The following is a 14,894-nucleotide window of genomic DNA, read 5'->3' on the forward strand; positions in this document are numbered from 1 at the left end:
TCGGACGGATATTAAAGAGTTAGTGCAACAAGTGTGCATTTGGATGTAGTATTTTCTCTGCTTTAAACTCATCAGGATTCTCTGACATTTCTGATTGAGATTTTGTCTCCCACGATGGGTTCTGAGCTCTGTCCTTTGCTTACTGACATTTGCCATCATACGTCATATCCCACAAGCCTTTGCTCTGATTGTCAAGGCGGCCATCTTTAAATTAAATTTGTCATTCCTACCCCACAGAGATCAGCTAGGATTTTTCTGTCAACAGATTAAATGACATAATCAAATTTTTTTTGATAACTTGATTGTCAGGAAATTTTAACTCATCTCACTCTCATGGAATTCTGAGTCATAATGATTTGCAGGTAGAAGTTGCTTTCTATCTTTTTTATACAGGTTTGAATTTTTTATTATTAATAATCTGCATCACTTTTGGCTTTCCAATTAAGATGACACTCCAGGATAGATTTGAAATATTTTTCAAAACTCACTCACTCACTCACTCACTCACTCATCTGCTTCTAAGCCACAAGCTAACACAAACTCAGAACCTTTCAAATTTGCATCCACCCAATTCACTCACTCACTCACTCACTCCACATGGAAATACTATAATATTGAACAACTAATTGAACTACAGGACAAGTCATGTCTGGTTGGAGTTGGGACGATCTGCGAACATCATCTAGTTACACAATGTATAATTCAATTTACGGCTTGATACTAGCTGGGTTTTCTCTGATTAGGGTCATGGTGGTGATCCCGAAGTGAAGTCTCCAATGAGAAGACATGCTGTAACCCTGTTACAGACCTATTTCTCAGGAGGTCCTTTTGTTGACTGACACGAATCTAACCATTTTTAGATGAGCAAAATATGATTAACTTGCAACCTAACTTTTTTGGTATTTTTCTTTGTTGCCACTTTGGATAGAAGTATTTGTCTCTTGATGAAAACATGTGTGTGGTTTGTTGTCAGTTTTGTAAAGGACTGGATTTCGATGAATACCGATAGCGTTGGATAACATTAAATATTGGATAACTTTTTTTCTGTTGGCTGCATTACAAAAGTTTGTTCATGAGGCAGATTTAAGTGAAAACCAGGGAATTTATAGCTTAAAATCTACAAATGCTGCAAGCTGAATTGTTTGATATCTTGAAAACATTTCATGTGTGGGGAAAACACATTTAGAGTTGACGAGGTTTTTAATCTAGGTTACAATATGGTGTCTGAGTTTGCTTCTGCTGAGGAAATTCCAGCTGAGAAAAGGTACACATGCTTGAAAGAACAAACCAAAATGAGGATACAGTGGTCACAATGTGGTTTATCCAATGAGGATTCAGTGGTCACAATGTGGTTTATCCAATAAGGATTCAGTGGTCACAATGTGGTTTATCCAATAAAGATTCAAAGGTCACAATGTGGTTTATCCAATAAAGATTTCAAGGTCACAATGCGGTTTATCCAATGAGGATTCAGTGGTCACAATGTGGTTTATCCAATAAAGATTCAAAGGTCACAATGTGGTTTATCCAATGAGGATTCAAAGGTCACAATGTGGTTTATCCAATGAGGATTCAGTGGTCACAATGTGGTTTATCCAATAAGGATTCAGTGGTCACAATGTGGTTTATGCAATGAGGATTCAGTGGTCACAATGTGGTTTATCGAATAAAGATTGAAAGGTCACAATGTGGTTTATCCAATAAAGATTCAAAGGTCACAATGTGGTTTATCCAATAAGGATTCAGTGGTCACAATGTGGTTTATCCAATAAAGATTCAAAGGTCACAATGTGGTTTATCCAATAAAGATTCAAAGGTCACAATGTGGTTTATCCAATGAGGATTCAGTGGTCACAATGTGGTTTATCCAATGAGGATTCAGTGGTCACAATGTGGTTTATCCAATAAAGATTCCAGGTCACAATGTCGTTTATCCAATAAAGATTCAGTGGTCACAATGTCGTTTATCCATAGTGGATCCAAATAATATTTTTTTTAGATGTGAATTCATGTGTTTCTCAAAAAGGTTTTGACTATAATATCATGAGAGCTTGTGACTAGAAGTGACATGCCTTTTATAAAGTTGAGAGCTAGCACAAAATTGAAACCTTTCAATCCAAAACTACACCAATCCCAAGTCAAAGCATATGGATTAACCACTTTCAGGATTAACAAATCACGAGGACAATGTATATATACATCTCTCCTTTTAATTGGGATGTTTCTGTCTCTCTAAGATACACAATAATCATTCTCATAATATGTCAAGTGTATGTTTAAATACAATGTGATTATCCCTATCAAAAGTTTAGAAGTATATGTTCCTAACTGTCCAAAAATGTCCCCAAGTTTACTCAGACAGAAAGCATTTCAGAGCATATGGGACATTGCATCAACCGTAATGTTGATACCATTCAGTGTCTTTGTTTGGCTCCATTGAAAACTCCTTTGTTCTCAGTCAGAAACCTTTATCCTTGAATCATCTGAAGACATGGATCTCTTTCTCTGTAGATATCTTTAGAGTCTGTTATTTTGTTTTCTTATGAGAATATGTCTTGTGTTTCCAGATCTGGACGTCAGCTCTTTTCATGATGGGAAAAGCACGGTTCCACGATACTATCGATACATCATGGTGGATACTTTGTCCCAGAGCTTGCTTGTTGGAGCCATGTGAGTACAAACAGTATTTTCATGAAAACTGTTTAAATATTCACCATGTGAATACAAACACTGTTTTTATGAAAAAGTTATTAAATATATAAACAGGTACCTTGGCGTCATGTCATACAAACTCTATTTTCATGAAAATAGTTTAAATATTGAACAAGTTCATCTTGGTGCCATGTGGGTACAAACACTATTTTCATGAAAACTGTTTAAATATTCAATAAGTTCATCTTGGTGCCATGTGGATACAAACACTATTTTCATGAAAACTAAATATACTGAATAACCCTTATCTTGGACCCATGCGATTACAAACTCTACTTTGAAACTAAATAAGCTGAATAAGCTATTACTTACAGTTGATCAGTCACGTGTGCGTTAAGGCAATAACTATATTGGAGATGACACAAAATGTTAGCGATATATCTCCAATCTTTTACGTAACTGCATTGGGAAGTCTAGTAGATTGCATTTGCAATGGATATATGTGCCTAATGAACAGGAATGTATAGATATTTTGTGTGTCTTGAGATAAAGGCAGTATTTTTCTATCAGTGTATGCCCAGTTTGACCAAAATCGATATCCAAAGTTTTCCCAATGGTAAAGTGTACTTTGTGCAACATGTAGAATGGCAGCAGTGTCTGAGAGACAAATATATTGATCTGCAGTGCAAAAGGAACACATTGAAAATATACAGCACAAGAGTTGCAAACACGGAAGTAGGGCTCAATATCCTTGTTTTGTCAATGGTCTGTATGGATTTCTCTCAGGGAGGGTTGGAATCCATGGCAGAATAATCTCCACTACCTCATGCTGATTGTAACAGCTTTCTAAGATGTGCATCACATTGGCGATGACTGGATCAGCAGTTGAAGAGTTAGAACCAGAGAGTACCAGCTCCCTCTATGTCCTTGTAGCCTGCTGGTGCTCACACTGTCAGTCACTTGTTTGTGTGGTCCAAGTTGATTATTAAGACGCTACATGTTAGCAGCTGTAATACTGATGACTAAGGTGAAAAAAGCTTGCATTATTGCACACAATCTGAGTATGTTTTTTGACAATATTTGTTAACATTTGGAAGATTCGTCACTGAGCATTAAAGGATCTGTGGTAAAACATACACCACAAGTACAAGGAATGTTTCCTTACTATTACAGTGTTCGACGTAATAAGCCGCTCTAATAAGCGCCCATGGTGATATTTGCTGATATATTGGCTAGTGAACAATCCCATTCTGATTGATCAGTGAACACAAGACTTATTTATTCGTGTATAATACATGTGTTATATGCATCCTTAATTATGGGAAATTAAATTCTGGAAAAATATATGTCGTATATAAACATTTCAGGCTGTCAGCATAAACCACAAAATTTACGAACTTTCAACTCTGTTGTTTTTGAGAGCGCTCTGGGCACTTATTGTGTCGAATAAGGTAATAATAATAATAATTGGTTTCCAATGCCCATGCTGGTTATAACCAGCAACCATTTGGATCTGATGCTTGGACTTTGGGAACTTGGTTGATCATGTGTCCTCATACCTGAAGGCTTGGTTCGTTGTTCACAATATCAGTCACTGGATTGTCTGATCAGACTCATTTATTTACAGGCCACCGTCATATAGCTGGAATATTGCTGAGTTCAGTGTTAAACAACAAACAAACAAAACAGTTCTATGATTTGTCAGAATATGGTTAATGACACAAAAGGCAGGATGTCATTGCAAAGATAAGCTCAATCACAGGAAATATTTCAAGAATAAGTATTAAAGCTATTTTTAATAAAATACTGGCGATAGTAAGAACAACTTGCCTGTACTACATTCCAATACCCTTAACACTACCATATTCACTTAGTTCCAAATGCTTCAATTTTACATTCGTCAAAGTCAATTCACAAGGAGAGTTCTCTCCATCATGACTCTAATTCCTCCATATTCCACAATTTATTCAATATCGAATGTACCTTTTTTTCAACAAATGTCAAATTTCTAGACATGTTATGGTTTTTAAGTTCCTTAAATTTGCACATGAAAGTTTTCTCATATAAATATTCATGTTTCTAACTTGGTTATTCTCATGTATAATGGAATTTCTTAACCATTTGAAAATTTGTTTTATATCCTAACAAATCCTATATATTTATTTTCAAATCAGTGTCAACCATCAAAATCATTTTGGAAACCGTATTTGAAGTCCATCAAGTCGCTCTCTACTGGTTTTTCAACTTCTTGCGAGAACCTGTTGAAAAATACAGTTACCCTCTGGAGGATTCCACAACATTATCCACTTGTTTCTATTTTGAATCAATAACTGAAATTTAAAGACAAGCAGATATCCTATCAGAGTCACCAACAAGTCCTGTCTTGAAAACAATTCAAATCCCTGGATTTCCTCCCACATCAAGCTGATGTGGCGTAATGTAACTGACATATTATTCAAAGTTGATCAATGTTGATCGTGGTGACGGTGTTCGGCAACTTGACTCCTGAGAGTTTCTAGGGCTTCCATCTTGCCTCACATTGAAGCGCATGTAAAACATGAGCTCCTGGTTCCTTGCATGGGACTGTTTGAAAAATGCATCTTTTCACCCAGCAGTTAATGGGTACCTGGTAGAATGAGATTTTTATTGTTCTTAACATTCTAATGCATTGCAGGCTGCTTGGTATGTATACTTGTCAGGGAGCTGAAAATGAAAACAAGTGCACACTGAATCCTTTGACCTGGGTAATAATGTAGGATGCTTTTGGGTGTGGATTAGGTTCATTATAGATATGCGCAGTATTCTTACTCAAGACAAACCAATATGAGCATCTAATGTTCCATAGGATATGTAAAATTTAGTTTGAACATTATTTCGTCAGTATTCTGTCACTTCCATTATGCTTGCACAGTGTTTCTTGTCATATGTTTGAGATCCAATTATGAATACCGTTCAGGATTTGACATTTTCATCCGAGGCTGTTTGAAGACAATCACAATTTTATCAAGATCACTTTGTCTAAAAACAGATTTTGTGTGTGTTTTGAATATGAACTATTTATCATATTTTCTGTCAATGCATTTGTATTGATATTGGAGAATGTGTCTCAGAAGTATGAAAAAAATGCAGAATTTTGAAATGAAGTAGAGAACTCATTTTCGAGCAGCAATCAAAGTCTTCATCTTTCGTCACCGGCCTGTTGAGTGGTGGTGTGTCGCTCACCTTCAGCAGTTCAGGGGATGGAGGAGCACTTCATCTGTGACCTGATAGGGCTGTATGTCATCAATATATCTGATAGCAGGCTGCAGCAACCATGCAGGAAGGCTGCTGGGTTATACAAGCAAGACTGATCTCTTTACAATGGCGACAGACATATTACAATAATGACGGAACCAGATGCCAAGGTTCAGCTGCCGATGAAAACTTGTAGAATTTTCCAGAATGGAGTTGAAATTCTAGTGTTTTGTAAATGATTGCTTGAAGAAAGCCAGATTCCTGTTGCAGATGTAGTATTATATAACAGAAGTCCTGCCCTTTGCAGACTTTTCTGACTGATGCATGCTTTGTGGTCATGGTGTCATGCTATGTTATATAAATCAGAGTAGGTGTACCTTTTTCCATGAAATTAGGAAATGTGTGGCTCTTTCAGAGTAATGTGTGTGTGTGTGTGTTTGTTTGTTATTTGGTTCCACACTCAACAATATTCCAGCTCTATGCCAGTGGGCTGTCTATATAATCAAGTCTGGACATGGCAATACTGTGGTTAATATTATGAACAACAATATCAACCAGGTCAGCGATCCCTTAAGCTTCTTATCATCATGAGGACCTATTGTAACCTGGAATCCCCATGGGGCCAGTGTGCAGTATTGTCCCCAGCCACACCTGTAACCTCAAACTAGCCTCTTGATAATACAATCTATAATCTAGATTTGGCTGATCCAACCATAATTTATTGTGTGTTATGTATACTTTTTATTCCCCCAAATACATGTTCATGTGTAATTGCTACAGCCAGGTTATTTATTCAAGAACTTATTTCCCCATAACCTGTACCCTAAAATGGTTGGTGCATATTGTATGCAAGAATTTATGTACACATTACTGCACATCCTCTAATATCCAGGGTATTATATTTCTATTCTTTTAAGATAAATACCCTGGATCCATTTGCTGCCATGCCTTCATTTTCTGTAGGGGGCATGGGTGGCCCAGTCGTCTAAGGCGCTGCAATTGGCTTTGCAGAGTTGCGTCCCCTGAGGACGCCAGAGACCTATGATTGTGGGTTTGAATCACGGTTCGCCCCGATGATGTTTCTAGGTTTGTCAGCACTATGCCTGTGCTCATTTCAACGAAGTGGTAAACGTCTGAGACCTGCATCACCTTGGGCTTTCCTTCCACATTAAGCTGACACACCATGATATAACTGGAATACTGTTAAAAGCGGCGTTAAACCCAACTCACTCACTCACTCACTCATTTTCTGTATGAATAGCATGAGCTAAAAGCAAGAGAAATTCTTTGCTGAGGTAGAGATATGAGGATACAGATGTTGATGTCATTTCCCAAACGAAGCAGTGGTGAAAAGTTCCAGGGCAGTTATCATAAATGATTGGAGATATAATACCCTAGGTAATCCAGGATGATTACATTGAGGACGGGAATGTTGGTTCAAACAGCAGACAGCAAAATTACAGTACATCTCGATGAATGACACTGATATGGTTGTGGTATAACCAACCACTATATGATCCAATTTCTCACTCACTAAATCTCAGGAGATGTGGGCTAGTGATTAATGTGTTTGCTTTGGATACATGAGTTCCGGGTTCAATTCCCTCCAGGATAAATCATGTCACTCTCATTCTTTGCTGTCCAGTTCCATTCGGCTGGAAATTGCTGCCAATCCCGAACCTACTTCCCATCCCCAACTCTGTTAATCTCACGTGGGATGTTAGGAAGTTCTCTCATGTCCTTGCAGGTTAGTGATAACAAGAGGCCACTATTTAATGAGTCCCATGTAAGCCTTGCACATGCCACTACTTGGTAGTTCAATACACTTGAAAGACCTTTTTAAGCAACTTGCTGTGTTTTCAAACATGAAAGACAATTCGGAAACACTGAACCACCCAACAGCTGAGTGGATACTGCAAACAGGGTTCTCCCATATTACCATGACAGTCAATTTTCTAATGTGAATCTTATCTCTAAAATATACCAATTAGTCTCAGTTTGTATGTCAGATTACTTTCAATCATCTAAAAAAATATCCCTCATAGCATGAAAAGTGCTGTCTGGGGTACAAGTGTATCTGAAACATAGCACTTTTTGCACTGATTTTCTATTAGTGTGTGCTTGAGTGGCACCTGCATATACAGAACGGGTTAGACCACCTCACAGTCAGGGGTAATTGAACAGAACCAAACCTGACTTTTTGTGCCCAAAACAAGCTAATCTGTGCCTGTTGTGCTAGATCAGTCAAAGGTGATGTGGCCACCATGCTGGGAAAGGAAGAGTTTCAAAGAACTTTGCTGATGATGCCTGTTTAACAAATACTCAAGCTGTAAAAGTCATCAGTATCAAGCTCGATTTGTGATGGTTTGGTGTTTGTTCACATGCTTTATACACAACGTTGGGGAGGAAAAGTATCAGATATTTGGATAATTTTGCTACAAGTCTGCAGGACGTGAGCTCTGAGTGTGTCAAAGAATCCTGACATTAATGTGTGAAAAGGATTTCAGATATCTGAGATGATGTGTGAAGTATTTACTAAATAATTCACAGGCATGCCTTGATACTACAGTGTATGCAAGGTACTGAGATGTTTGATTGCTTTAATAAATCACGGCAGAGGAAAACATGGCTGTAACGAAGACTGTTCCTGTTCCGTAGGTTTGTGAGTTTGTGAATTCATTCAAATTCTGAAAACCTGTCTGTTTCACAAGCAGTCTCAGATCTGTGACAATGTATGTTCGTGTGAAAGTGTGGAGGTTAGGACAGTTGTAGCGCTAATATAGCTTCAGAAAACTCTGGTTTCATGTAATCCTGCAAATGTCTAGGAACTGCATCGATTTGGGCTTTGATCCAACATTAAGCTGACACACCATGATATAACTGGAATTCTGTTCACAGGAACATAAACCAAACTCACTCACTCATGTATTTTTCATTCTTTACTTCTGTTTTCATCCCAGGCCCTATTCCAGAAGGTGATGTATAGCACTAAGGTGATCAATCTACCATACCTTAACATAGAATTAGGGCAGTTGTAGCACTGAGGTCACTTTCTGAAACAGGGGCCCTGTCTACTTGCTGTTGTTAGTGAAAGGTGTGTGTAAGTGACTTGTCCTGCTGTCTGATTGTTAATGGTTAACTACATATATTCTTGATAGAACCGAGGTCATTCAGCCGCGATGATGGTGTAATCTACTGTCGACAAGATGTTAAATCTTGTTTGTGCTCACCAAAATTGACAATCTTTTACGATTGTAATGTGATCTTAAGATCTTTACGAAGGCTAACCCCTTTGGAATTATACATATTACCCAAGTGAGATCATGTACACTGATACTGTGACACTTGTTCGAAACCTTGCCTGCAAGGAAATTCATGGGATTTGTAATACTACCCAAATTAAACACTGAACTAATTTGAAAAAAAGGAGTATTTGTCAGGAGAGGATTAGATTGGATGGAAGAGATTATGAGGGATTTTCTGATACAAGTTTCATGTGACATATCTCTTGAACTGGTGAGGATTTGATAAAACGAGATTTTATCTGACGTCTCCCGATATGACAAAGATTTGACAATCTGAGAGTCGTGTAACTTGCAAATTATGAGTCATGGTAACCTTTAAGAAATCAGTTAATCCATCAATGCTGCTCTTAAAGACTTTATTTTTGTATTTATTGGGAAACACGATTATATGTAACAATAATAAGTATCTTATAGAAATCAGATGTAGATATATAGGTATTTGTGAAGTAAACAAACTGAAAGTAGCAATGTTCAACAACAAAATTCCCAAAGTTGACCGTAATATGTTTGTAAGGAGAACGTAACTCTATTAATGATTTTCTGTATCAAATCTTGTTGGAGCATTTTTGTGTATTCAAGATTGCTGCATAACTTAACCATTATTTTGTTCTTTTCTTCACTTTTCTTGTTGAAATTTCATATTCATAAAATCATATTTAGGTTATAGTTACTTTTTCAAACAACTTTGGAATATTATGTTGATAAAAAGGCTTGTGTCTTTTGAACTTACTAAATGTTTAATACATATTGTTCATTCAAATAGAGCTTGCTCATGTAATATCTATGCATGAGAAATTTATAAATATTTTCTAATGTCAGTTTCATTGTTATGATTGCCATGTACCAGGTTGCATTGTTATCAGTTACAAGATAATACAATTATCAGCATGAGCTTTTTGGTATTTCTTTAAGACTTATCATTGATACACATCACAACAGCTTGGTTATGCTGAAATTAGTTTGGTTTTGATAAACTATTCATGTGAAACTAATATCTTTTATGACATATTTTAAGAAGAAAATAGAACTATAAAAAATAATCAACAGCCATTTTGAAAAGGAGACATAGTTCCTCTAGTACTATCCAGACCAGGGATTACCAATATTCCTCCAGAACGATCAACATCAGCATCTGGGAATTGTTTGGTCCTGGCCTTTTGTTGCATCAATTATGCCAGAGATTGTGGGATATATGTCTCATCAACATGACAAATTAGTGACATTAGAATGTTCTTCATGACACGCATACCATATTAATCAGCCAATTAAAGGCAGACAATTATTGATGAATAACATCGCTTATCATTTGTAGATGACCTACAAACATAGATCTGACTTTTTGCTCCTATTTTCCTCTTTTTTTGAAGTACAGATTCCTGTATTACTCCATGACATGTGAACTGGGATGCTGGTTACAAGGGGCCCCAGTAACCTGTGGCTGTAGGAAGTTACTCAATGGATTGGGTGGTCAGCCTTGGTGATTTGGTTGGTCAGCCTCGGTGACTTGGTTTGGTCAGCCTCGGTGACCTGGTTGGTCAGCCTCGGTGACCTGGTTGGTCAGCCTCGGTGAGCCTTGATGACCTGGTTGGTCAGCCTCGGTGACTTGGTTTGGTCAGCCTCGTTGACCTGGTTGGTCAGCCTCGGTGACCTGGTTGGTCAGCCTCGTTGACCTGGTTGGTCAGCCTCGGTGACTTGGTTTGGTCAGCCTTGATGACCTGGTTGGTCAGCCTCGGTGACCTGGTTGGTCAGCCTCGGTGACATGGTTGGTCAGCCTCGGTGACATGGTTGGTCAGCCTCGGTGACTTGGTTGCTTGTGTGTGACTTGCTTTATGGCCATTGCTCATGATATCAACAATAATTGGTCTTGACAAAATTATTCATAGGATGCCATCCTATGGCTAGAACATTGTTGAGTGTGGCATTGAACGAGAAACAGTGTGGCAGTAAACTGTAAATAACAGCGAGGTTAAGTTTGAGCGCATGTCTTTAAAATTCATCCAGGGCCATTTTGTTGTCCCATCTAACATTATGACAGGCTTTTAGTTTATTAGTTATTGTTACACTTCAATTGTGTTAAAAACAACTTGTTTGATAGGCATTACTTAGAAGTTGGCGGATGACAAGATAGACACAATTTTATGGATAACAACTTCTTTAATACTGTAAAAAGCGACGTAGATCCTTGCTTGACAATGGTATAAGGATCTATACCGAAACGTCGCTTTTTACAGTATTAAAGAAGTTGTTATCCATAAAATTGTGTCTATCTTGTGTTAAAAACAAACTACAAAAGGAATGCAAATGTTACAAAAGAAAGAGAGTAGTTGTCTGTAAACTTGGCGGTGACATAGTCAAATCTTTCAGAGAAATAGTCGAATCTGTAAGAGGAATAAGTAAACAAATCTATCAGAGAAATAAATAGCCAAATATATCAGAGAAAAAATAGCCAAATATATCAGAGAAATAAATAGCCAAATCTATCAGAGAAATAAATAGCCAAATATATCAGAGAAATAAATAGCCAAATATACCAGAGAAAAAAATAGCCAAATATATCAGAGAAATAAATAGCCAATATATCAGAGAAATAAATAGTCAAATCTGTCAGGGAAAGTAGTAGCCAAACCTTTTGGTCAGATGTATAAGAGAACAAATGTAGAGAGTAGATGAAGTGATATTGCCACTCAGCAGAAACAATGACTCCCCTTTACAATACACTGACATCATCAAATATCAGATGATGTCATCCCACAATGAAGGATGTCTTGAGATGCCATGAGAAGGTAGGAATTAGGTCGGAAGAATTTAGAAATTAACTCCCTGAATTATTAGTGACATACGATATTTTATGAATAGTATATCTGTTTGTCAGGTCAAAAGAATAGGGTTATCTTTTCAGGGGAGGCACAATATATTTGTTTCAAACAAACTCATCTTTCAGACTTGACCTTAAGGCTTTAATCACACTTGCCATGTCCGTAGCATTTGTTTATTTGTGTGTTTGTTCATGATCAAGCTTCCAAGCAATTATAGAAGCAGGAACAAAGATCATGCTATGTCAGAGATGATTTACTATCATACTTTGTGCCATGGCATCCGTGAAGAAAATTATGCAAAGTTGAAATGGAGACACACTGTCTACAATAAAACTTAACACATCAGACCTGCCTTTTGATGTGTTTAAAATGTAGTCTCATGTTTTCTTATGATGGCATCGTTGAAAGAAGATGCTGTGAAACTGCATAATGGATGAAGTCAAAAATGGTTCGCTAGTCGCCCATGATAAAAAGATCATATCCAATAATAATTTCTAATGATACCTGCAATGGATGTCGGCCAATGAGAACCATTCACTGGCCAGAAGGACCAACCAAAGGGCTAGGTTGTGGGAACCAAACCAAATTTACAAGCGTTAAGCCGAAGAAGCTGCTCTCAAAGATGTAGCATCATAGGAATACATGTTCCAGAAATGACGCCTTTGATGACTGAAAGGAGATATCTGTCGCCAAGACATAGTTTTTGCCTGAGAAACATATGACTAGTAGCAATAATCCATCAGACGTTTGAATAGATTATGCTTTAAGAACTGTTGCATTTATAAACTGTCAGGACTGAGAAATATGAAAACATTTAGGTTTCACCATGATAATTGTCTCCAATCTTTGTACACCATCTTGATGGTTGGTGTTAGTAGGCAAGGGAAATTCAGCAAGAATGGTTTGCGGTAACAGTTCAATATTGAAAAAAGTATGTCGGAGTCATAATACTTCCTATCTCCACAGAACATGTTGTGATATGGTGTTCGAGGCCATGATGGAATTCAGAATGGATGGTATGCCATTTAGTGACAAGAAACAAAAACTGACAGCAGTAAAGTTTGCGCATGCATCGTAATGCCTTGTCTCAGGGAAACATCTTGTGCTTTGGTAACAGAAGAGGAGTAATGATCTCTCATTCACACCAAAATGCATCTGTTTGTTTTGATCCACCAACCATAAGTGTGTGTACATTATATACATAATATAGATGATCTGAAAATGTACTTGCATAATCTATGATCCCAAATCATATCTCTTTGAGAAATAAAAAGAATTTGTGCACACTGTGTTCAGAATAACAGGCTTATATTCCAGTAGAATAACAGGCTTATATTCCAGCACATGCATAAAATAGCATTAATTGAGATTTAACCAACAGATAGATTTTGAAATATGGAAATACAGTAGGCTACGGTTATAACGAACTCAAGCGGACCACTAGTTTTAGTTCATAATAACCGTAGTTCGTTATAAGCATACATACAACATATATACAACAAATGGTCTGGACTAAAAATAAGTTTGTTATATCCATCAGTTTGTTATTAGCGTGGTTGTTATAAACATAGTTTGCTATGTGACACTTTTTGTAATACATTGTCCCTTTCTTCCAAAGATACGGGTGGTCGGGTAGCCTAGTGGTTAAAGCGTTCGCTCATGACGCCAAAGACCAGGGTTCGCTTCCCATCATGGGTACAATGTGTGAAGCCCATTTCTGGTGTCCCCCGCCAGATATTGCTGGAATATTGCCAAATGCCAGCGTAAAACGATACTTACTCACTTTTCCAAGGATACAGGTTTCAAACTAAATGCTTCATGTATATTTTGAGGTCTTATTGGTATAATTGGTTCCTTTGCCTGAAATTGGTAAATGAAAGTAACAATGTCATCCACCAAAAGCACCACTGATGTTTCTTATCTTTAGGTATTAGCAGGATATTTTAGTGTGTTTGATTTGGGGTTACAATGAACTGTGTTGGAAGCACTGATAGATAGAGGTATTGACCATGAAATTGTTTCCTACAAGGTGTTGAGAAAAACAGAAGCAAGAGAGATGTTATCTTGGTATGAAAAGGTGTTTTGATTCAGGCGCAGATCAAAGACCTGAATGCCATTATCCTCAGTGTTTAGTCTACACGCTAGGTGAAGCATCAAAATAAAAGATCAGAGAATATCAATAAATTACGTCAACAAATTCTTCATTCAAACACAGGCAAATGACAAAAATGTCTGTTTTGAAGATGTTTGTTGAAGAGGACATGGTTTTCACACTGGAGTGGGTCATGGTGCATGATGTTCATTTGACCAGCATGTCATGGTCATCTCCGCCAGAGCTGGAGGTACTGAGGCATGGAAGCATCCCAGACTTATTGTACCATCCTTCTGGAATGGAATCCAGACAGACCCCAGAAAAATTCCTAAGCATCAGTAAGCATGGCTGATGCTTTTAGGATAATGAGAAGATCAGTTTGTAATGACATAATTTGAAAAGTTATCATTTTTAATGTCATGGTGTTGGAATTTCAAAAGGTTTTGAAGTTGATACCTTCAATCAGAGTCTTTGTACTCTGTCCATTGCAGCGTGAGTCTATATGTATCAAGATAGAATAACAAGAATTAATAGTCTTTGATGATGAGAATAACATGATGATTATTGGTGCGGATTTATTTTTGGCAAAACACCTCAAACCTTCAAATTGGATGTTTTGGGAACAGAAATTGATCAGTGTCAGTGTTGAGATCAATATCTATGTAGTGCTACTGTAGTTCTGTGAAACCGTAAAAGAAGAATAAAACACTTACGGTTACATATGTCATTGCAATTCTTTATTCATCCATCATTGTTGATGTAATGAGATGAAAAGATTTATGCAGGAAATGCCAT

The 14,894-nt window shown here is 37.3% G+C and overlaps 1 protein-coding gene across 5 annotated transcripts in view; it reads left to right on the forward strand.

The window, feature by feature from the left end:
- LOC139479117 (semaphorin-2A-like) overlaps nucleotides 1-14,894 on the forward strand; it is a 322,677-nt gene that overhangs the window by 280,665 nt on the left and 27,118 nt on the right. For all 5 annotated transcript variants that reach the window (XM_071261903.1, XM_071261895.1, XM_071261886.1 and 2 more), the window contains one exon: nucleotides 2,568-2,670. In XM_071261903.1, coding sequence (XP_071118004.1) covers nucleotides 2,568-2,670 — 103 coding nt within the window. The remainder of the gene's footprint in view (nucleotides 1-2,567; nucleotides 2,671-14,894) is intronic.

Source organism: Haliotis cracherodii, unplaced genomic scaffold, assembly GCF_022045235.1.
Source record: "Haliotis cracherodii isolate W230 unplaced genomic scaffold, xgHalCrac1.p SCAF_1, whole genome shotgun sequence".
Classification (NCBI taxonomy): Eukaryota; Metazoa; Mollusca; class Gastropoda; order Lepetellida; family Haliotidae; genus Haliotis; species Haliotis cracherodii.